Source organism: Mauremys mutica, chromosome 2, assembly GCF_020497125.1.
Source record: "Mauremys mutica isolate MM-2020 ecotype Southern chromosome 2, ASM2049712v1, whole genome shotgun sequence".
NCBI classification, from domain to species: Eukaryota; Metazoa; Chordata; order Testudines; family Geoemydidae; genus Mauremys; species Mauremys mutica.
The window spans coordinates 78,545,856-78,569,648 of record NC_059073.1 but is presented as its reverse complement, the minus strand read 5'-3'; the positions used below and the strand labels follow the sequence as shown (position 1 = coordinate 78,569,648).

The 23,793-nt window shown below is 42.1% G+C and overlaps 1 protein-coding gene across 7 annotated transcripts; it reads left to right on the top strand.

The window, feature by feature from the left end:
• Positions 1–6,944: 6,944 nt before the first annotated feature.
• Positions 6,945–20,633, top strand: RNF138 (ring finger protein 138). Of its 7 annotated transcripts, none has more exons than XM_045006259.1 (8): positions 6,945–7,062; positions 9,296–9,422; positions 10,511–10,676; positions 12,044–12,159; positions 13,705–13,776; positions 14,246–14,351; positions 15,433–15,540; positions 17,595–20,633. In XM_045006259.1, the coding sequence occupies exons 2-8, from the start codon at positions 9,316–9,318 to the stop codon at positions 17,661–17,663; spliced, it is 744 nt and encodes a 247-aa protein (XP_044862194.1). In that variant the 5' UTR covers positions 6,945–7,062; positions 9,296–9,315; the 3' UTR covers positions 17,664–20,633. The 7 variants fall into 7 exon arrangements, with proteins under 7 accessions (XP_044862194.1, XP_044862190.1, XP_044862189.1 ...); XM_045006255.1 differs by having other exon boundaries at positions 6,945–7,079; XM_045006254.1 differs by lacking the exon at positions 6,945–7,062 and adding an exon at positions 8,302–8,440.
• Positions 20,634–23,793: the final 3,160 nt, after the last annotated feature.

The window sequence follows — 23,793 nt, the reverse complement described above, 5'->3', positions numbered from 1 at the left end:
GTGAGTATTAGAAAGGCGGTTTAGTCTTATAATTAATTTCTGTATTTGCAAATATGTGTTTGCTGGAACCCTATTTTATTTTATTTTTCGGTTGCTGTATTTGTCCTGATGCTAGCTCTCTAGTTTCATAAGTTATACCCTGTAACATTTCCATCCTGGTGTTACAGAGATAGTGTACCTTCTTTCTTTCTTTTAATAAAATCCTTTTCTTTTTAGAACCTGATTAATTTCTTCCTTTGTTTGGAATCTCAGAGGAAGAGGAGGAGGGAGGGGGGAAAGGGAATCCCTCTTTGTTTTGATTCAAGGAGTTTGAATCAAGGTGATCTCTCCCGACGGCTAAGGGAGGGGTAGGTGGGGGGAATGGTTTATTTCCCTTTGTGTTAAGATCCAAGGAAGTTGGGATCTGAGTTTCCCAGGGAATGTTTGGGGGAACAGGGAGTGTGCTAGACACTGGCATTTCTAGCTGGTGGCCGTGTACCAGATCTAAACTAGGACTTAAGTTTAGAGGAGTCCATGCAGGTCCCCATCTTGTGGACGCTAAAGTTCAAAGTGGTGAATAAACCTATAACAGAAGCTTTAAAATTTGGTTATATGGTGTGTTTTCTTTATCTTCCCCCAACGTCCTGCAGTGTCAGCCTGATCACCTGACATGAGGGATAGACTGGTAACAGAAATTTGTCACAGTTTGGTAAGCAATTGAGAATGGGGGAGCCCTGCAGAATTTACACCATCTATCTGTTTTACCCTTGTTATTTTATGTTTGCTTTGTTTGGTACTGTTGGTGTTATATGTTAAGGATTGCATGATTAAAGGTGAGCCCTAATAGGATAAGGAAACACTATCTGGTTTTGGTGCACTATCTGGTTCTGGTTCTGTTCTGTTTAACCGGTTACTGTTGTTTTTCTGCTCTGTTCATTTGGGCGTTTGGTGTGTGGGCGGGATTGAACTTCTCGTTCGTAATTTCCCAGGGTGGAAGCCATTGTGTGCGATGAAGCTCTGAGGTTGTATTGAGATCCTTCTATCCCGTCCCCTGTAACAGACAGTGTAATAGAAATAGGAAAACGTGGATTATACCGTAATGCCCACTGATCTCTGAGTAATTCTCTTTTCGGGTTGAGTGTCAGCAGATAGATGGGTGGGTCTCTGGATAAACCCTCTAAGGATAGCCCTTTGGATTATATGTTAAGTAATTGGCCTTTACCCAATGGCCATGTATTTTTGCCCAGGTGGCAAGCCTCACAAGGGAGGACTTGGGCAGTCTTGTGAGTAAAAATGTTTTAGGGAAAAGACCAGAAGGGTGGGGGCTAGTTGAGAAGCCCACCCTCCTAGCTAAACTGGTAGTGGAACAAGCTAGTGCCCATGAAAGGGACGGTTCAGCAAGAAAAGCAGGATCGGGCCCAGGCGGGCAGGCAACAGACAAAGAGATTGGAAAACAGGTTGGAAACTTTTGAGGGTGCAGTGGAAGGAAGGAGTAAGTAAGTATAAGCATCGGGATTTCAAATACCCAGGAGGATACTTGAAATGGTGATTTGAATTGATAAGTGGCTGTTGGGAGACAAGCAAGTGATTTAAGGGAGAGAAGCAAGTGATTTAAGGGAGAGTGAGAAGTTAACTCTGTAGTTGCTGGAGGGAACAGCAGTTGAACCTTGTAAACATGCTAAAAAGAAAAGTTCTTGGTGTCTTTAAAATGTTTGTAAATAAATTCAGGCAAAGAAATTATTAGATTGCAATCATTTGGCTATAAACAATTTTGTTGAATTAGCTGAAGAATGTATACAGTGCTATGTAATTGAAATTTTATTAGGCTCTAAGGGCACTATAAGTGGTGACGTTTTCTTTCAGTGTTTAAAAGCAGGAGTTAAAAGTAAAAAGCAAGCCAGAAAGCATCTGTATTAATGCAAATTATCTAACTGATAAGGTAGAAGCCACTGAAACCTGGGCTGCCTATGAAACACATACAAGAAAATATGGGGTAATTCCCCTGTTTTGCCTAAAATCAACAACGGTATTTGTATATTTTAAGCAATGATTGACTGCCCACAAAGGGTAGACCTCTGTTTTTGTCTTTCAGATAATCAAAGAAAACTGATGCCAGCTGAACAGCATTCAACGTACCATGCATTTGCTGGCACAGTAGAAATTATGTTTTGTGTTCTATGTTCTGTCTTGCAGTGTTTGTCTCGTGGCCAGAATTGTTGTGTTTAATATTTTCATGGGATGGTCTGGTTTGGAATCAAGCGGAAGGGTTGGATTGGAATGCATATACTTGTTTTGTTCAACTTAGAATACAAAGTGTTTGGATACATCAGAAAAATGTGATATACTAAAGTCTAATACATTTCCTTAAGTAAGAAAAAGAAACTTCATTGGCCAGATCTTTTAATTGAAAATTGTTATTAAAATTTGCATACCAACAGTCTTTGGAAGCAAGGACATGAAAAGTTAACCCACTCCCCATATTGTACATGGGATCCTTCTGGCTACCTCAGATTTCTAGCCAGAGGGCTGGGGATGGTGGGGAAGCTATTGGACTATAAGTTGTATTGAATGAACTCATCAAAGTGGGTGTGCTTGTCCTGGTTTGTTGTTCCAAAGCTCTGTAATAAGGTTATTTTAGTGGAAGGCTATATGTGGCATACATTAAATAATAAGACTAATGTACTGTATAACGGCCATGTGTATGTGTTCATTGTTAAAAAAAAAGGTGTATAAGTAAAAAGTGAAAGTTTCCTTTGTAGGTTAAAAAAAGCCAAAAAGGGGAAAAGGAAAAAGAATGAGTTAACTGAAAAAAACTTTAGCTAGCAAGCTCAATCCAAAGATGAGACACTGACTCCGTTCAAGGACACTGCTCACAGCTAAGACTTGGCTAACAACCAAGAAAAGGGGGGGGGGGCTTGAATGTGCCCAAGCAGCTATGAGATCTGCAAAACACTGCCAAGCACTAATGAAATGTGTTAGGTTTCTTTTCTCACAGGTAAAGAAGCGCTACCCAAAGACCCTAGCAGCCCTGCCACTCCTTGGAACCAGGAGACTGGATCAATGTAAAGGTCCACCAACAAAAGACTGCTTTGGCTTCATGCTGGAAAGGCCCTTATTAAGTCCTGCTGACTACCAACACCGCTGTGAAGTGCCAAAGACTGACTGCCTGGACCCATGATTCTCACTGCAAAAAGACCCCTCCACATCAGGAGAATTCTCCTACTGATGATTAGCCTATTTCTCCTTCTAGCTCCACTGTGCTTTCTGGACAGCAGGGAAAAAGGACAAGGTGAAGTGCTAGTAACCTCTCCCTTGTCCACTGACAGACCTACTGTGCCTTTAAACTTCTAGAAGAAGCAAAACCATTACAGGGTGATGTGCTGGTAACCTCTCCCCTGTAGGATGCTAAACCATGACTGTTTCGGGAAAGAAGATGGAACAGTCACTCCACTGAAATTGCCAAAGTCCAGGAATTCCTGACTACAAAAAATATTGAGAACTGACCCTGGTGAAGAAACAAAAAATTATACACTGGCAGGAAGAAATTTGTGGGACCCATGCTTGGGAATGTGGTATTGATTGGATTTTGGGGTTTATTCTACAGGCTGCGCCCTGTGTTTTGGATAAATCCTTCAGCATGTATTGCCCTCCCTAATTGGATTTTAAATGACATTGCCCTTATCCAGTTTTCAGATCACTTCTACATACCCAAATTGCTCACAAGGGGCTGCCATTAGATTAGCACAACAGAGAGCCTGGGTTATTTCCTCTGGAAAAAGAGGGAATTGATCAGATCCCTGTGGGCTGGGGCCAATAGTGCAGCAGCAATTTGGAATATTCTTAAAAGCCAAGAACATGATAAGAAATTGGGCCAACTAGAAAAGGCCACTAGCCTTATTTCTGAAGTTCAGCTATCCCAAGTACAGGCTGGAGTTGGTGAGTTACATGTCATTTCCACCCTTAGTTCTATGACCCAGAAGTTACTGACAGAGATGGTATTGAATATCACTGAGGCTGGGAAGGCATTGTAGTGGGATCTAGTATGTTTAAAAATTCAGGATTTACTGAATGACCAGCTGATGGCCATTCGGAGTGATCTTGAGCACCAGACTTGGCCCACTGCCCTTACAGACACATCAGGAGTACCATCTGATCTGTGGTCATGGAGACATACTTGGACACTTTCTGGATGGAAGTGTGGACATTCACAGTGCTCCTTCCAAGCATATGGACCGGTTAGGGGTGTGTGGGCTCCCACATACCGAATCCTGCCGAGTCCATGGGAAGGATAAATGTGGGACTGAATACCCCCCGTCATTAATGACCCCAGCTCCCTAGAGCTTAATTGGTTTTTGTCCTCAAAGTATGAGAAAACTCAGCCAAAAGTTTGTTGAGTATTCTCAAAGGGGGGAGTTGTTGGTGTCACTAGGCATAAATCTAGGTAACTCGGGAGGATGGCTCTGGGCCTATGTGAACCAAAGTACCTCTATGTGAAGCACTTTTGTTAGCCTTACTAAACGTTTGTAACCTCCTGTGCTATGTGCTGACTGCTAGCAGTCAGCAAGGCTGGTTGGCACTAGATGCAGCCAATACTAGATAAGATAGGCGAAAAGCAGATGCTGTAATCAAGGTTATATGCATGAGAAAATGCCCACACAGTGGGAAAGTACAGATAAAGAAAAACAAAGGGGGTATAAATACTGGGACCCCACCTGCGTGCGCATGTGCAGGATTTGAGATTGTTATTTCTCCCTTGCACCTTTTTTTGAGCTCAAATAAACTTGGTTTGCTTCTCCACCCTGGTGTGTTAATTAGTGCGACGCACACCGGGCAACGAACCCCGCTGTTGCCCCCTCGGGCCCTTTGGGCCGGCAACACTCTTGCACAGAGCTCTGTCCATGCGCCCAGCCCTGAAAATCATGGGTCCACAGGAGCTTCTGATGTCATTGTGACAACTCCTCCTGCAGGCACCAACATCCCCTGTGTCACACAATCAGTTTGTGAGAATTGACAATACTACAACCCTGCCTTCCCCTGGCTGTTTGGAGGGGACTCCCCTTGCTTACCACTATCTCTATGCTGAGGCAGCTGCCATCAACCCATGCATCTCCCACCCCATCTCTATCCTCTGCAACTCCTCACTCTTCTCATCCACCTTTCACAGTGCCACTGCTACTCCTCACAGTCCCTGTGTCCATCTAGCCCCCTGAAGCACAGACTGACAGCCATTTTGCCTGGTTTAAATCTCTTTGAGAAGAGGACCACCTTTATTAAAGTCCCCCCCACACACACTTCCACATGCAGATAGCATGTAAGGAAATGACAGCCATCATCCTGGCTTCACCCCCATTGACTGTAAAAGGAGATGGTGGCCATTTTGAATAAGGGAAAAATTGTGTGTTGGCATCTTTCATTATGTATGCATGAGACAGGTAAAACCACACCCCACAATTGCTAGTCACCATATAATCATGGCCATTGGCAATAATGTTATTCCCTGATGTCACTGCCTGCACAGTGTACTCATCAAGTGAATACACAGCCCCTCTGTCTGGCAACAGACACTGTCACACTCTAAGGTAACTAGCCAGATTTCCCCAGAACACACTGCTGCAAATGTAACTGGAAAGCACAGCAACTGGGAATGATGGTTGGACACTTTGAAAAAGGCAGCTCTGTGGACATTTCTGCCGGAAGCTGGAAGTGGAGGACGCGGGATGGATCACTTGATGATTGCCTGTTCTGTTCATTCCCTCTGAAACTCCTGGCATTGGCCAGATACTGGGCTAGACGGACCATTTGTTTGCCCCAGTATGGCCATTCTTATATTTAAGTATTTCTTCACACAATGCACAGTCAATCTGTGGAACTCCTTGCCAGAGGATATTTTGAAGGCCAAGACCATAACTAGATTAAAAAAAAGAACTCGATAAATTTATGGAGGATAGGTCCATCAGTGGCTATTAGCCAGGATGGTCAGAAAACATGTGCCTAGCCTCTGTTTGCCAGAAACTGGGAATCGGCGACAGCAGATAAGATCACTTGATGATTACCTGTTCTGGTCATTCCCTCTGGAGGACCTGGCACTCGCCACTGTTGGAAGACAGGATACTGGCCCAGATGGACCTTTGGTCTGACCCAGTAGGGCCATTCTTATGTCCCAAACCATGCTGGCCAACAATCCCATCATTTTCTTCCTGCAGACACAGCCAGTTAGTTTCCTGTTAAGCAATTCAGGGCCGCCCAGGGGCGGGGGGAAAGAGGGGCAATTTGCCCCGGGGCCCCCACGAGAGTTTTTTGGGGCCCCTGGAGTGGGGTCCTTCACTCGCTCCGGGGGGCCCCGGAAAACTCTTGCTGGGCCGGGCCCAGGAGCTTCTTCCGCTCCCGGTCTTCGCCAGCGGGGGGTCCTTCTGCTCTGGGGCGGAAGGACCCCCACACCAGCGAATTACCGCTGAAGTGGGACCCGCCGAAGTGCAGCCCGGTCTTCGGCGGTAATTCGGCGGCGGGTCCTGGAACGTTAGGCTCCCGCGCTGCCGAAGACCCCAGGCCCACGGAATCCTCTGGGCGGCCCTGGGGTTGGGGAGCTGCGCTGCAAAACGCGGAGCACGTGCACTTTTCCTTCGGGCTCCAGTACCCAGAGCACTTGCCTTTGGCCAGGCGGCAGAAATGCAACCTCGTCTCCCCCGCTCGCCGGGGAAATGCCGACGCTGCACCCACAGCGGAGCAGCAGCAGGTCTCTGCTTGCAGGCGCTGACTGGGCAACACCTCGCCCGGCGCTCCCGGGCAGGCACTGACCTGGCGGGCGGCGGCGGCGGCGGCGTGAACCTCACCCCGCGCTGTTCTCCCGGGGGCTGACGAGCGAAGGGGGCGAGGGCCGGGAGTAGGAACCCCTGACGTTGCCGGTCCCCATTGGCTCTCTGCCGCAGCGCATGTTCAGGGGCATCTGGATAAAAACGCGTCTGCCCCCCCCTACACCGTCCACCTCCTGCGGGACGCGGACACCACCTAGCGAGCCGGCACCATGAGCATAGACGGTTTTGTAGGCTGGTGGAGGAGCCTCATCTCCGGCGACGGCTTTGACGAGTACGTGAAGGAATTAGGTAAGGGGCAGGGAGACCGTGTGGGATAGAAATCATTGCTCACCATCTGTGGGTCCGAGGGAGGGGAAGGTGCGGGTGGCGGGCGGGCGGGCTAGGTACTTCTGCCCCTGGCTAGAAAATAAAGGAACGCCCCCCTGTCCTGCCCCCGCACTCTGGGCAGCGAGGACTTTTCATTCATGATCTCCCTGGCTGTTAGGTTTGGGGGAAGAAATGAGGTTTGGTGGACTCTGATGTCTATGACGATCTCCCTAAATCCCACTGTTGCTGACCGCTGGAAGAAAAAAACCGCTCTCTCCCTTGTATACGTGTGTGTAATTTATTTGTATGGTCAGAGTGTATGTGCAGGGCCGCCCAGAGGGGGGGCAAGAGGGACAATTTGCCCCGGGCCCCATAGGGGCCCCTACGAGAGTTTTTCGAGGCCCCTGGAGCAGGGTCCTTCACTCCCTCCAGGAGCCCCGGAAAACTCTCACGGGGCCCAGGCCCCCAGAGCTTCTTCCTCTCCCGGTCTTCGGCGGCGGGGGTCCTTCCGCCCCGCTGGCGAATTACTGCCGAAGCGGGACCCGCGGCCTACGTGCAGCCCGGTCTTCAGCGGTAATTCGGTGGCAGGGGATCCCCGCCGCGGGTCTCCGGGGCACTTCGGCGGTGGGTCCCGGAGTGGAAGGGCCCCCGCCCCCGAATTACCGCCGAAGCGGGGGGCCCCCTGCCGCCCCAGGCCCCCGGAATCCTCTGGGCGGCCCTGAAGCAATCTGCTCAGCACAGGCCAGCAGCTGTAATTCCCCTATTAGGTACTCCTACAACTGCCACATTATCTTGCATATTATTGCTGTATAGCGAACATCGCTTGTTCCCTCTCATCAGAATTGAGAATTCTGAGATCTCAGCATCAATGTCCAGTCTATGCTAGGAATTAGCTTCAATTTCAGCCACCTCAGTGTAGCTGCCCCAGTGCCAACCCCTAGTGCACAGAAGGTACCAATTCTGGGGGTTGTCTCTGCTAGTTTTTTTTTCTTGAGTTAACTTAGGACAAATATCTGCTTGCTGGGGCAAATATTTGGAGAGTGCCCCGATTAACCATTACAAAAGGGCTCAAGTCAATTACGCACCCAACACCTGAGCACCGCCATACCCCTAGGGGTTTGCACCAATGCAGCTACAATAGAAGCTGAAATCAGAGCTAATTCCCCATTGAAGAAGTACAATTGCTGCCCACTCCGCCCACTTTGCTTGACCCGGGGCAATGGACAAATCCCTCAGGAAGGACAATGGTCTAGTAAAAGCCACGCAGCAGAAAACAAAAGAGGGAGGGAGCTGCGGGCACCTCTGCTGCTCGGCTGGGCTGGCCCCCGTGCGAACCAACGCAGGTCACTCCCACGGGACGCGGGGGCTGCTCGCCCCGGGCGGGAGAGGCGTTCGGTGCGAGCGGCGGGGCTGGCTGGGGCCTGAACGGGCCGGGCGCCCCGGGCCCCGGAACTGCTGTCACAGGCTGGGCCCCTCCTTGGCCGACGCAAAGGGGAAGCTCGGGGCCTGCCACCGGCGGAGGGGCTCGAGCACAGGGGTGGGAAGGCGGGCGCGGCAGGGCGCGTGGCGGGCTCCCGGGGGCTCTGCACTAGCGGGGTGGCGGCGGGAAGGGGCCCGTCCCGCAAGGGCCACCCAGCAGGCCACGGCGGGGGGGAGGGGGCGCTTGTTTCATAACAATCCCGCCGGGCCCAGCCGCAGGTAATCGCCATGGAAACCCGCCCCGCGACAGCGGCTGCAGCATGGAGTCCGGCGGGGGCTGCGGCTGAGCGACCCTGAGACGCTGGAGCGGCGGCCCCGCCCAGGGGGCCCCGCCAGGTACCGCGGGCCGCGCTCTCGGCCCCGGAGGGGGGAGGGCGCTTCCTGCTGCCATTCGTACCCGGTAGAGAGACGGAAACAGACCGGGGAGGGGAGAGACCGATCCCCTCTCGGTGCCAGGGCCCTCGCTGCGACAGGGATCAGCCTGCCAGCCCCCTTCCCCATTGGCCACCGCCGCCTTCCTGCAGCTCTGGCCCTGGTTAGTCGGAACACGCTCTGCCCCAGCCGCCCGCATCAGCGCCCCCTCCAAGTAAGCTGGCGAGGGACGCTGCCAACCAGAGGGCACGGGCCTGTTCCCCCACCAGCCCTTCATCCCCACAAGGGGGAAATCGGTTAAGACCTAAGTCTCCTTAGGTGAGTGATTTCCTCCCTTCCTCCCACAGAGCGGTCAAGACTCACTGCCATGGCCGAGGAACCTGCCACTATTTGTTTCAATGAAGAGGATTTTTACTGTCCCGTGTGCCAGGAAGTGTTCAAAACGCCTGTGAGGACAGTAACCTGCCAACACGTGTAGGTATCTGTTGCCCCTGACCTTCCCCTCTGAGTGATTGTCCTCTAGCCTCCTGAGAAGCTGTTATTCCTCTTGTTTCTCCCCCCCCCAGCTTTCCAACACTTGGCCTGGGAGCAGCCTCTAGTGCAGTATGATGCATACAGTAAAACTTTTTACAGACCTTTTTAAAGCTTTTCCAGTCCACTGTGCTGATAACAAACCTCTATCCAATGCTGAATTTAGCTTGTGTATGGAGGTGTTTCAGAGTTTTTATCATCCTCATTTAATTTGTAATGAAAGAAGCATCAGGTGAAAATATTTTTTTTTAAATCCCTTGCCTGTATTACTAATGTTATCTTACATATTTAGAAGTGAAATAATTTTACAAATCTTATTGAATGGTTACTTAATTTCTTATCCATTGGCTATTCTCTCAGACTGGAAAATGGAAAGAGTGTAATCAGTTTCATTTTCTAGCTGTCATTCACAATGCTGCAAAAAGTGTATGTTACTTCTGAGAAACGTTTAATTACAAACTAGAAATTTGCCAAAACCACCCCAAAAGTGTTCCTTTTAAAATCAACACAGACACTTAAAAGAATGCTGTTTATATATGGAAGGTAAGGGGGACTGCAAAAACCAACACATTGGAATTTATGGGAGCAGTTGGTGAGTGAATGGCTGCAGTATTGGGCTATATTACTATTGGTCTAGAAATAAACATGAGCATCTGATCAATGTCACATGTATAACTTGAATGATCATTAATGAGATACTGAACAACTCAGGTTTACTGGAATTAGAAAGTACAATCTCTGTATAAAATGGATTGCCAAACATCCCATAACTTGAGATCAGTAGTATGCTTCTATAATAACTTTACCTCTTTTGATCTATATTGTTTTTATGAAGACTTGTAGATACAGACTTCAGCCAGTGATCCTTATCCTGCAGAACTTATTGCTGGTTCAAGGCCTGACTCTACTATTTTTATAATAAATAAGAATATAGCTACTCAACTATCCTTGGTGGTAAGGCAGAAAATATTGACCTACCCAACTTTTTTTTCTTTTTTTACTAATTTGTGTTTGTGTTAACTTTGAATTAGCTTCTGCAGGAAATGTTTCCTGACAGCAATCAGAGAAAGTGGAACACATTGTCCTCTATGCCGTGGAACTGTGACTAAAAAAGAAAGATCATGTCCCAAAAGGGCTCTAGATGTTGAAAACAACATGAAGAAGCTTTCTGGGTGTTGTAGATGCTGTGAAAAACAGGTGGAGTAAACATAAAAGTTACTTATTACAAGTAAATAAACTTTCCTTCCTTGGGACCTGATCCTTCATGCTGCTATGTGTCATTAATGCCCAGTAGTTAAAGACTTGCAGCATCGAGCACCAAGTGAGGCAGGTGTGCATACACATGCATCTGAAGTAGAAGTTGGTCCTTAGCTATGAAACAAAGGTTTTGAAATCAGAGCAAAGTGGCTGCTGAAATAACGTTGCTTTTCAAGAAAGATTTAACTTTCTTTTTTTTAAAGGGCCAAACTGATAGTGTTCCATAAGTTAGAATAACTGAGAGGAATGAATGAAAACTCTAAAACAGGCCAAGAGAACATGAATAACGATGACAATGAGAAATGGGGAACAATTAGAAAATAGAGCTCATAATGTGCTATATTTTTTTTTAAAGTGTTCAAATTTACAGCAGAAGAGCACAAAAATAAAAAATGCAAACAGCAATACAAATGCCAGTAAACACTACCATATTATTTAATCTCTCTGCTTTCCCTTTGGTAAAGAGATCACTAATGTTCAGAACACTATGGGTGGAATCCTGGCCCCATTGAGGTCAATAGGAGTCTTACCTTAAATGGAGTCAGGATTTCACCCAATAGATTTTGTTTATGAAGCATTTGAATCCAAGAAGTCTTAATATTACCCTTCCTCACTCTTGGGTCTCAGAGGCTTGTGTGAGATCTTCCATTAGTACTGAGTTTGGTGCTTCGTTACTCATGATCTCTGCTTAAAATGAAATAAGGTGAGAGAATCATTTAAACATTCAGGTTTATAAACTGTAAAACCAAATGCCATTTACACTCAGTTGCAAACTGGTAGACTAGAAATAACAAAGTGGCTTACATATGTAATTGAGCATACTAGCTGTGAAAGATGTGTTCTTAGAACCTTTGGACATGTTTCTATCTGTAGCTGTCTTGTTCTCACTCCTTCTGTGAACCTCTTCATTGTGCTCAAGGGAACCAGTACTCCTGCTTGACAATAGGAATCCCTGAAAATGTTAGTTTGAGGTATAACTGACTGCATAAATGGCAAGAGGGCTAGGATCACAAAGTAATTATTGCTGAAGGGGAAGGGTGTATTTAAAACAAATGAATACCCCATAGTGCCTTTTCCTTTTGTATCAATAATTGAATATAATGCCTAATACATAGATGGGGTGGATACAGAATGTAGTTGTTAAAGTTGCATTAGAAGAGGAATTAGAATTTAATATATTGTTATACAGGGTTCTGTTTTCCTTTCTTACATGCATTATTTTATCTGTTGGCAGAAGTACCGTAATTCTTTTCCCAGATGTTCTAGTTACACTGTAATATCTAAATGGTTTGAAATTTCATTTACAGGTTAGGTTTTCTCGCATGAGACACCATTATAAAACATGTAAGAAGTATCAGGATGAATATGGTGTTCCTTCTATTGTTCCAAACTTTCAGATTTCCCAAGATTCAACAGGGAACAGGTAATTAGTGTATTTCATGTATGACTCTGATCCCTTTTTTTGTGAAAGGGAAATCGTTTTTCTAGGGCACATTTTTCTTTTTGTAAACAGTATTGTCTAAGTTCTTGTGCTTCAAAAATGAATATTTCTCTAGAAACACCCTTTAGATCCTGTTCTTTTATTCTTCAATCTGTGGCATTTAGAAAAGTGCTCTACAGCACGTTTTGGAATAACTTCCAGAAGCCTTCCCTAAAGGTTGTACCTCCTGACTGTGTGGTGTGGTTTTTTTTTTTTTTTTGCCTTAAGTTGCTTTATAGGAGGTCTTTAGCCTTATAGGAGGTCTGATTGCTCTTACGTTTAGAGAAGTTTTATTTTTCCCTTATTCTTATTACTATTTAAATGGCTAGATGGTCACTAACCTCCTCTTGTTTCAAAATGTTGCTGTCTTCTGTTTAGGGTTTTGTCTTCAGATTTGACTCATCTTGAGTTAATCTTCTTGAAAGTGAATAATAGCCCTTTGGCATCTTTACATGTTGGTTTATAAATTATATAACCAGATGCCATTTACCCTCTCTCAGTTGCAAGCCATAAGGCTAAAGAACCTGTTTTGCCAATACCGGAGTAAAAACAAAGCCAGGCATTCAGAATTCACATTTAGTTTAATAGATACTTACACATACTGCGTACCTTCTTTTATCACCATCTATTTTCAGTAGTTCGACCAGTTGAGGGGGGGAAAAAAAATCCATTTGAGTTTCAAATGAATCTGTGGTAAAGAACAAGGAATATGGAAAATGCCCATATTTGAGTCCACTTCCACATAACTATCACGCCATACTGCTCTGAAGTAGTTGAGTTGGAAAAATATTCTGGAAGTTGTCACGTTACTGCACACCAAATTACACATTCAGAATTCCCATGTCGAACACTATAAGACATGCACAGTCGAGCAATTTGGCCTTGCTTAGTTAAAGATACATGGTCAAAACCTGCATTTAAAGAAAGTAGCATTCTTGCTTATAACACACTGTATGAAGTACCTAATATGCACAAACTGCAGAAACTCCTTTCTACAGTTTCAAATTATGGAGGATTAATGCCTTTAACTACTGTTTGTAAAGTATCATCCTGAGCAAACAGCGGTCTAATTCCTTTTAGAAAACAGCCTCTATCTTCTGTTTACACAGTCCATACTGCCATTGGAGCTATTTGTCCACTTCCCATTCCCCTCCCTGCCCCAAAAATTCAGTCTTGCTGTCGAATGGATAAGCGTATACTAAACACTATTTTCATACTAAATTACTTTGCATTCTATTAAAGTTCATCATACTAACCAAGTGAAAAATAACCTCTTGGTGCAAAAGAAAAGTTCTGAGCAGGGGTGATATTTAATTATTTGTTATGTTATATATGCTCACTATATGTTCTACCTATATGATCAGTTTACAATTAATGGGATTCAATGGATTTTTTTCTTTGAATAACTAGACACCAAAAATATAGTTTGTTTGTCTTTTTTAAAACACAAAGTAAACTTGTATACTTTATCTAACATTTCATATAAAGTAATAGGAGTGATACATCTGCATTTGATAACGGAGAGATGGCTAATCTTCAGACACTTCAGGGAGATGCAAGGTAGGCTTCTTCAATTAAATATTGTAAAAGTGATTGTCCATATTTAGTTCTAGATATATTTCCAGTAGGGAGAAGACGATTCAAACTTCTTACGAGAGTCTGACAAACTTCTTTTTAAAAAAAACAACAAAATCCTTGGATTCATGTACGTGCAAGTTTATCAGTTAGAATCTGGTGTTCTTGTTGCTGCTTCTTACTTGAAGAATCTCCAGGATGCATTGTATAGCCTCAATAAAAAAGACAAAAAAATTGTCTAAACTCCCTAACGTAATAGAGTACATATTGACACACAAATATACAGTTTTGCTTGAAATTTACAATTTAGCAAAATGGCATCAGAATTCCTTTATTTTGACTACTAACAAAAAAGGCTATGACAACGTCTGCAGATGTTCTGTTATCTCCCTCTGATATCTCTTAAATTCTGTTTTAATAGATCCATATAATACTGTATAACTTCCATTTCCAGTGCACATCCCACATTCAAATGCCCCCTGTGTCAGGAAACCAACTTTACCCGGCAACACCTACTGGATCATTGTAACAATAGACACCTTTATCAGATAGTTCCTGTAGTAAGTATATATATTTTCAATGTAAGCACCTTAAACTTCCCTTATTTTAGTTAGAGTAATAGTTAATTTCTATGGGCTCTTACAGTTCCAAACAAGCAATCTGCTCTAAGAAAAGAATTGCATTGATGACACTGTTAAGTTGAAGAAGGGGTTTTCATTCAAAAACATTTCCCTATTAACTATAACTTTTCTTTCTTCACTTCAGTCATAAGGCATTTGTTTTTTCTTTGTCATATTAGTTTCAGTTGCTGTGTTGAGTTGAAATGTAAACTCAATTGGAAGGGAGGGAGGGAGGGATAGCTCAGTGGTTTGAGCATTGGCCTGCTAAACCCACGGTTGTGAGTTCAATCCTTGAGGAGGCCATTTAAGGATCTGGGGCAAAAATTGGTCCTGCTAGTGAAGGCAGGGGGCTGGACTAGATGATCTTTCAAGGTCCCTTCCAGTTCTAGGAGATTGGTATATCTCCAATTATTACCTAAACTGTTTTTTTTTTGTTTTTTGAGCTGGATGCTTTTATCTTCTGGTCCCTTAACTAGAACTGCTGTTACTTATAGAAACATTGTCAATTTAAAAATCTTATTTGTCTTGTAACTTACTATTATTACATATGAAACCTAACATTTGTAAAACCAAAAGATAAAGAGGGAAAGATATTTTTATTTTACTCTGTGTGTAGTCAGTTTCACTGTTTCCTCTGTATAGTTTCCTCTTGCACCCTAGTTGTGTGCAAGACCCACACAAACATCAGTGGAGCAGAAGGGAATTAATTTTTTTTTTTTTTTTTTAAATACAGGAAATTTTTATTTAAAAGGCAAATTGGCAGAAGGACTTACAGGCGGATGTAGTAGCAAATTACTTTTAACCTCTTTTAAAATCAGACTAAACTTCAAGTTGACAGTCTCAAATGTTAGTCATATTGTTCTGGAAAATTGTAAGTTGTGTGACATTCAAAATGTTTATGTAAAACTCTAGTACATTCACTTTTGAAGTGGATAAGTATCAGATTAAGATTTTACATAGAATACACAATATAATGATGTCGTCTTATTGGCTAATACTTTTTTTAAATTTTCAAATTTAGATTTGTCCAATTTGTGTGTCTCTTCCATGGGCAGATCCCAGTCAGGTTACTAGAAATCTTGTTAGCCATCTAAATCTAAGACACCAGTTTGACTATGGAGAATTTGTGGTAAGCATTTTTTCTTTTTTCTTGCTCTTCAAAGAAATGGGAAACTTTTTTTTTTTTCTTCTCTGAAGGAAAGTACTAAATTAGCCTCTGTGGCTGCAGAGCCCACAGAAGATTTGCAACTTTTACATGCTTAGCTGCTGTGGAACCTGCTACTTAGCAGTAGTTCTACCACTTCTAAACTGTTGTCTACACTATAAACAGTAACCGCCATTGACAGTGGGTATTGGCAACAGATGCTGCTAAATCATGCTGAACACCCATCTAGTGTAGATGAGGTTGTTGCATAAAGCTAATTTCAGCCTTGCACAGCTGCCCAAGACTACCCCTATTCCCAAGGGAAGTGTGACAGACTCCAGACTGCCACCTTTATGGTGTCTGTTGCTTTGCCAACCAAAAGAGAACAATCAGGCCTTGGAAATACGGTTTTAGGGTGCACCTTTGATGTCCTAGAGGTATATTGGCTGACTGAAAACCCTCTTATAGGAATTATATGGTAGAGAATCCCTCTCCCTAGCTAACTAGTCCACAATAAAATCAGGGAGAGGAGATGGATTGGGTTCATTTGGCTGAAGAGTTCTACTCCTCTGCTTTCATCTCTCTTTGGTATCTGTGCAAGATATAGTACTGAGTGTTTAGCCAACCTTCTTGATCAGGGTGGATTGATTTAAATCAAATTGATTTAAATCGGGAAGACTCGATTTTAATCATGGATTTCTACATACAAGTGCATTCTTGTTGGTTGTTATAACCTTAATACATATTCTTCACAACTCAGATAGATGAGACCCAAACTGGGTCTCCTCTTTTTTTTTTTTTTTTTTTTTTTTTAAATGGCCTGCTGCTATTTATAGGTTTTCCCTTCTAGTGAGAGAATTATATGGTAGATCTCAAATCAATGAAGGCTACACTCAGGCTATGGCTATACTTGCACTTCAAAGCGCTGCCGTGGCAGCGCTTTGAAGCACTAAGTGTAGTCAAAGCGCCAGCGCTGGGAGAGAGCTCTCCCAGCGCTGTCCATACTCCACCTCCCTGTGGGGAATAACGTACAGCGCTGGGAGCCGCGCTCCCAGCGCTGGGGCTTTGACCACACTGGCGCTTTGCAGCGCCGCAATTTGCAGCACTGGAGAGGGTGTGTTTTCACACCCTGCTGCAGCGCTGCAAATTTGCAAGTGTAGCCATGGCCTCAGAAAGACCTCAAGACTCCAGGAATACGCTGCTCAAATAGTTTCACTTTTGTTTCTGTTGCCTGTCCCTCCCTTCTCACATTTATCTCCAGACTTCTTCTCCTTGTCCAGATCTATTCCGCCCCCAACCATCTTCTATTATTGAACTTTTTGAAACTTTGCACTTTTAGAGAGAGGTAAGGGACTGACTCGGTGTACACAAATTTACAGAGGGACAATAGGGTTGAGGTCTGTTATTTCTCACCTCGATTTATTTATTTAAAAACATTTTTGCTGTTAAGCAGCATGTTATCTGCGGATACAGACTAACACGGCTGCTACTCTGAAACCAGTCCACAGTTTGAGAACTGCAAAACTAAGCATCTCTGATGGTTTCTTCTATACTGAGCACTGAGTCCCATTGGGTAGATAGAAAGATTAAGCTAAATAATCTATACAGAAGCCCCTGGAACACCATAAGATTGGGTCCCTAATCCATGAACTATTGGAACTCATTTACAAAACTTTTTTTCTTTAACATTACATGAATTTATTGTCTCATACTATAGAATTAGAATTTATAATCCCTATTCCATAATGAGATATCTTTGAGCTATAATGTATCTTAATTAAAACTGTTTACATAAAATGGTTTTTTCTTCAAAAAAACCATCTCAAAAATCCAATTTAAATTTTTCTTTTTAAATTCACTGATTTTTATTCATCCTGTTCTTGATGCATATATTGTAACACAATAGATTCACTATCTAGGTGCCATTTACAGTACCATATGTGGGCAACAAATAATACAAAGAACAGGATGGAGTTGAACAGTTTGATAAGCCTGTACAGCATTTCTCAGTCTTTGATCAAATGTCTTATTGTGTTTAGAATCTTCAGCTTGATGAAGAAACCCAGTACCAAAATGCTGTTGAAGAATCTTGTCATGTGAATATTTAAAGTGTAGGTCCTCTGCATCTTACTGCACTCTGAGGGAAAAGCTACATGAATCCAATCAGTAATCTGAAATGTATATTAATAAAAAGGGAATTCAGTATGTTTTTTTTCTTCAGGTTAAATATCTTTTTTCCAAGAACAAGAGTTTTTAAAATGCTTTTTGATTAGAAAAAAAATGGAGTAAATTTTATTACTAGGTTTCTTAATTCTACATAATTGATTGTACAGCTATTGGAAAGGTGTTAAGTCATTTTACTGAGTAGAGTTCTTTTACTTTAAGTAGGGACCTTGCTAGAGCTATTCTCTGGTGTCTTTTGATTTCTGTGTACATTTTCATGGTTTTGTTGATCTTGCAGTTATATATTTGTTAATGCCAAATTTGGGGAGGGGAGTGAAATCAGATGCAAAGATGTTGTTTTGCACTTTGCTTTTTATAGTCAGGGTTTCATTTGCAAAATTATATCCTCGGGAGAATATTTGTGTGTAACTTTTGTTTAAAGCTGAAGTGATATTTTTTTACTACCATAATTTCTAATAATAAAAGTGAGAATGGCCAATTTGTAAAGTTGAAATAGTTGTTTTCAATAGTGCAGCATTTTAGAGCAGATTGGTTTCACTTACATCACTAAGAAGGAATGCTATATCATGGCCTGAAGGAAGTTATTTCTATTATGTTTCTCTGATGTATCACTAAAATAGGACATCTTGCTTCCTGGGCGGAGAGACTGAGCTCTTCCCACGCACCCTGCAAACTGGTGGGGAGAGGAAGTTCTTTGTGTCACTTGACAGAGTGCCTTGTGAATGATATAAAGATAACATGCAAAGGGAAAAAAAGTGTCTTTTTGATAAAAAGGCCAAAGTGTTTTGCCTTTATACATAATTTTTCTGGTTAGTTACATTAGAAATCCAGGTTGTGTCTACCATGAAAAACAGGGAAGACATTAAACTTGAAAACTGGTAGGATTAGGACATAATTGGTATCAAGGCATTGATATGTTTTGTCAGTCATTGTTTAAAACTTTAACATGTGTTGTAAATCTGAATAAGCAGTTGAGAAGAAAAAAAATCTTGCTGAGAAGATTCACTACCTCCATACCTTACACTAAGGGCTGCGAAAGCTCCTATTCTAGTTCTCCCTCCAAGATGACCTCCAACAAAAACAGGGAAGGCAAGACTTGATATTCCCACAATTTTAAAAACAGACTTTTATTTTTAAGTTTGGACCTTTATATATAAGAACCAAAAAGCCCTGTTTTGTTCCCTTGCATGGCCCTTAAGAAATGGCTTTATCAGGTGTATGGAGAATTCCCAAAGCTGGGAGAAATAGGATGCTTGCAAATACACCTCTACTCCAATATAACGCTGTTCTCGGGAGCCAAAAAGTCTTACAGCATTATAGGTGAAACCACGTTATATCAAACTTGCTTTGATCCGCCAGAGTGCGCAGCCTCATCTCCCCCCGGAGCACTGCTTTACTGTGTTATATCTGAATTCGTGTTATATTGGGTTGTGTTTATATCGGGGTTGAGGTGTAGTCAGTTGGGACACAATATTTTTCCCCTAACCCATATCCCTAACTGTCATTATTGTACATGAGTGTTGTGTATCTAAAAAAGAGAATATCCAACAATTTTGCTGTGCAGCTAGTGATCTGAGTAATTGTATTATCTAAGTACAAGCAACAGTACAAATAGCATTCAGGTGCCTAACTCATTTGTGCCTTTGGAAAGCATCACATACCTTTTTAAGGGGAGGTTATTGCCAAACAAAGTAATCTGGAGAATGCAGTGCATTTTCCTTAAGTGCTTCACATTACATATATTCCAGATCTATCCAGACTGGAAAGACCAGAATCTACAGTGTGGAGGCGGGGGAAGAGGGCGGTATATAGAGCTATAATGCTGGATATATACAAAATATTTGAAATGTTTATTCTCTATTTGAAAGGGTAAACAGATAGTATAGTATCTCTCCTGCTGGCTTAAATTGCCAAAAATGTAGCCGAATGGGCTATTTCACAGATCCCCTAAAGTTCTAGCCTGTTTACAATATCTTAATGTGAGGGAGGGGGCTTAATTTCAAGGTATTCTGCTGCTAAGAAGTTTGTAATGTTTTAAAAAAATAAAAGCTCAGAACATGCTAACTTTTCTACTGTGAACTCTTACAGAATTTGTTTATTTTTCAAAGTTCAGTTATGAATACATTTGTTCTTGGAGTCAACAAAATTCTGATATAGTGGAGATGACAATAAATGCCTAGAGCCAATACAGATTATTCTGAGATCAACACCTGATTGACTCTGAACAAGTCATTTCAGCTACCTGAACATGTCTTGAGAACTCTAGTTTAAATTACTTATGTTTTAAAACACTAACTCAAAGACACAAATACTTCTACTGTTACAGCAATAATTAATAATTCACATTGTTGAAATAAAATTTTAGTAGAGTTTAAATGTTTTGAGACTTGAATTCATATTTTAAAAATAACATCCTTTTGCAGTATGTTACAAGGAATTTAATCTTTGAACAGTAATTTGCAATAAATGAATTCTATTTTGTGTATTTAAATGCAGTATAAAAATCCTTAATGCCTGGGATGTTTTCCCTATTTTGCATATGGTAAACTTTATATTGGCAAATCTTCCTTGTTTAAGTTTTATATTTTTACTATGGTGAGACAGCCTCCAACTACATTTTTTTAGATAACAGATGAATGACAAGAAAATAAGCAGTTTGGTCAGATATTATTCTGCTGTTGTCATTCTCTTTCCCTCTCTTCATCTCAAATGTACCCATGAGGAGGCTGTATATTGGTAATGGGTGATGATTGCACTAAAGTATACACATTTTATTGGAAGTGTGCTGTTCAGAAACTGTTTTATTAACACATTCTAATGTACTGATTTTGAAGACAGGTGTCTGATGCTTGAATTGTACCTTGGTTTTCTATTAAAACACTTTATTTTCTATGTGTCTTCACTCTCTAACAAGGAGGATCTTGTCATAAGGTTGGGAATTATTCATCCTTTGAGATTCTAATTCAGGAACTCTATACCTACTTCTGGTGGCATCACAGTTTAAATGATAAATATTTAAGCATGCACATTACTAATAACCTGTCCTGTGAGCTAATTAATATTGGTTTGACCGTATGATCCGTTCTGAGCTGGTCACTATCAATATAGTGACCGAGGCCTTATGTTCTTCTTTCAACTTTGGGGCTAGAAGCACAAGACTGGTTTGGGCAGTGCAAAGAGGTACATGCTTCCAAGTCTAATTGCAGATTCAACTACAGCTGTCCCCTAGGTCATCACTGGGAAAAGCAGAATGTATTGAAGGGAGGGGTATGAATGGCCTTGCAGTCATTAGCAAAGATGGCAAATCTGGTTGCTGAAGAGATAGCTTAAGGGCTTGTTTACAGATGGAGTTGATCAGGAGTAACTGGGTGTGTGTTGACAAGCCATATATCTACTTAAACAAGGCAACATTTTATAAGGGAAGATATGTGAAGAAGTTGTGGTTGATTTGCATTGCTGGACCATGCCCTTCTCACCCAGGTAACTCTCACCAATATCTTTGAGTTGGAAAATACTTGTTCCTCCTCCTCCTCATGTTGTACATCACATCTCCTAAATATACATGCCCAATGAAACTCAGTACAGAAATAATCCATCATAAGTGTTTTCTATTGTAAATTCCCTTATTTTGTGCTGTTTTTTGCTCAAGCAAAACTTTGGCTCACCAAAATGGAGCTAAGAAATCAAGGATAATAGATTGTATATTTTATTTAATGCTAATACAGCCAAGTCTACTGGTGTGGGTTTTGTTACTAGACAGTTTCCATTTTAAGCCAGTCATCCAACCTCCAGCTCTTTCTGCTTTTTTCAAGTAGGTTGACATGGCATGGCCCAAAACTGGTTATAAAACTGTGATACTAGAAATTCCATCAACTTCTTTTTTGCCACAAAACACTGAAAGCATACATGCTTAATTCTTACTGAAGACCATAGGACTTAAACATATTCATCAGTATTTTGTTGAACTGGGCCAGAAATGAATAATTAACTTCAGTCTTTTTACTATATTTTAACTAGTAGAAGTCCTAACAACCAAAATTAATTTATGGACAGTCCCAGGATACCTGCAAGTAACTTGTCTGTTTTGCCAAAGGTTTCTTTACGCAACATTACACGTTTTAAAAAAAAAATTCTGTTAATCATAGAACATACAAAATAAATATATTTAAACTTTTCTAGAATTAAAAAGCATTGGTAGAGAATAATTCCTTTTATTGTTACATAGCTAAACTCTCCTTTCCTGTGCCATGGGTACTATCAGATTACTAAATACACTCTCTCCTGGAATGTTTTACCAATGGTCAGGAGGATTTGGAGGAGTATTGCAGCTGTAATGCAATTTTATAGACCTGCTGGAGTTTATCTTCTGGATGTTTTTTAGGTTCTACATATGCCAGATTTGTATAACAGGTAAGCACAGCTACATACATATCTAATCAAAGCCCGTACACCTTTTCACAGGATCTTACAACGGGAAAAGACCTTTTACACTAGTCTATCCCTCTGCCCATTCATAATTTGTTCAAATGCATTCTTGATATTTGTGTCAGTCCTCAGGACTAGCATTTAATTTCAGAAAGGGGAACTACACAAAAATGAGATTAGTTAAACAGAAATTAAAAGGTACAGCATAAAAAGTGAAATCCCTGCCAGCTGCATGGAAACCTTTTTAAAGACCCATAGATGAACATAATTTGTTGGGAAATAGTCAACATGGTTTTTGTAAAGGGAAATCATGTCTCATCACTCTACTAGAATTCTTTGAGGGGGTCAAGAAGCATGTGGACAAGGGTGATCCAGTGGATATAGTGTAGATTTTCAGAAAGCCTTTGACAAGGTCCCTCAGCAAAGGCTCTTAAGCAAAGTAAGCTGTCATGGGATAAGAGGGAAGGTTCTCTCATGGATTGGTAACTGGTTAAAAGATAGGAAACAAAGGGATAAAGGTAGGAATAAATAACCAGTTTTCAGAATGGAGAGAGGTAAATAATGGTGTCCCCCAGAGGTCTGTACTGGGACCCTATTCAACATATTCATAAGTGATATAGAGAAAGGGGTAAACAGTGAAGTGGCAAAATTTGCGGATGATACAAAACTCAAGATAGTTAAATCCCAGGCAGACTGCGAAGAGCTGCAAAAGGATCTCTCAAAACTGGGTGATGGCAACAAAATGGCAGAGGAAATTAAATGTGGATAAATGCAAAGTAATGATGGGGTCTAAATTAGCTGTTACTACTCAAGAAAGAGATCTTGGAGTCATTGTGAATAGTTTTCTGAAAACATCCACTCAATGTGCAGTGGCAGTCAAAAAAGCAAACAGACTGTTAGGCATCATTAAGAAAGGGTTAGAGCAGGGGTCAGCAACCTATGGCACGCAAGCCAATTTTTAATGGCACACTGCTACCTGCCCGGGAGATGCCCTTTATTGGAATAACCTTGGTGGCCAGCATCCACTTTGTGCCAGCAGAGGAGCCTAAAGCAGCTGTACTACACCACAGTGCAAAATCTGTCCAACAGATGAGCTTTACTTAAACAAAAAAAAATTAGTATAAAAGTATGTCAGAAATGGGCCCAATTCCAGTTGAAAAAAATCATTTGAAATAATTATCAAAACATATGAAAAAGCATTTTTTACAGTCATTCCTAAAGGTAACATGTATGTATGTGTGATTGAAAGAGAGAGAGAATTTGGGGCGGGGAGGATGATGGGGAATGAAATGCCACAGGCCCAAGCTCGTGCTCTGTGCCCATTTAACTATGGCTGAGCAGTGGGAGAAAACTGAAGGCTGATTGCATTAGTTCTTGATAACCCTGACTCATAACATGTTACCATGTTTGCTCTGACCACACCTATCAAATCACAATCTGCAGGTGAGTTAGGCAGAGGAATGCTTATCTTCCCCCAATTCATGGACTGTGCTGGGGCTTAGGTATGAGATAGGCATCAGGATGCCTAGAGGCCGACAGTGGTGTGCTTGCTCAGAGGCAGAAAAGTGGAGACCTAGGGAACTTTTACCCTGAAAAACTGAAGTCACAGAGTGACTTTAGGTGCCAAAA